Source organism: Dendroctonus ponderosae, unplaced genomic scaffold, assembly GCF_020466585.1.
Source record: "Dendroctonus ponderosae isolate FM_Combo_2020 unplaced genomic scaffold, Dpon_F_20191213v2 Dpon_F_20191213_1888, whole genome shotgun sequence".
NCBI lineage: Eukaryota > Metazoa > Arthropoda > Insecta > Coleoptera > Curculionidae > Dendroctonus > Dendroctonus ponderosae.
The window spans coordinates 593-1,313 of NW_026018048.1; the positions used below are offsets into that span (position 1 = coordinate 593).

The 721-nt window shown below is 36.2% G+C and overlaps 1 protein-coding gene across 1 annotated transcript; it reads left to right on the plus strand.

The window, feature by feature from the left end:
- Positions 1-257: 257 nt before the first annotated feature.
- LOC125503315 lies at positions 258-721 on the plus strand (the record flags this gene model as incomplete). Its single annotated transcript, XM_048663391.1, is given in 1 exon segment — positions 258-721. A coding segment is annotated over 1 exon segment (213 nt), but the record flags the coding sequence as incomplete, so codon positions are not given.

A 721-nucleotide genomic window follows, 5' to 3' on the forward strand; every position in this document is an offset into this window, starting at 1 on the left:
CTCCGAAAAGCTTTATCCTACAGGAGAAAAATTTTAGAGTTAAAAATTTTAGCGTTAAAACTTTTAACAAAACATATAGGAATAAAACAGCATCCACTAATTCAAATTATAACAACTTTAAGAAGATATTATTTACAAAACCCGTCTAATCAACGAATACCGATAATAGTACATGCCTTTGTTTCCGTTCCTGCCATATACCAAAAAAATATCTTATCATAAAAGTTTTCCATGTTACGACATCAGCATGTAGAATCAAATAAAGAACATAAAAACGCTCAATTTCGACTTAAAAAAGGATGACATTGACATTGCACAAACATTTTTAGCAACTACATCAAGATACAAAAACACACATAAGTTTATTTATACAGACGCCTCAAATAAAAAAGACAGAGTTGGTTTTGGAATATATATCCCAGAAATAGACCTCAAATTCTCTAGCAAATTGCCTAACGAGTTAGAGATATGTAATGCTGAAATTGAAGCAATCCACGAAGCAGTCGACATGGCAATTAAGAAGAAATTCGAAAACGCTATAATATTCTCTGACTCGTCAAGTGCAATTAGGAAGATAAGCAGGACAGGCGTAAGTATAGACTCGAACTTGCTGACATTGAGAACAAGTTTACTGATAGAGGCAAAGACGGGGGGGTGCGACATTGCGTTGGCCTGGGTCCCGGGACATGCCGGAATACAGGGCAACGTGGTGGCTGACACC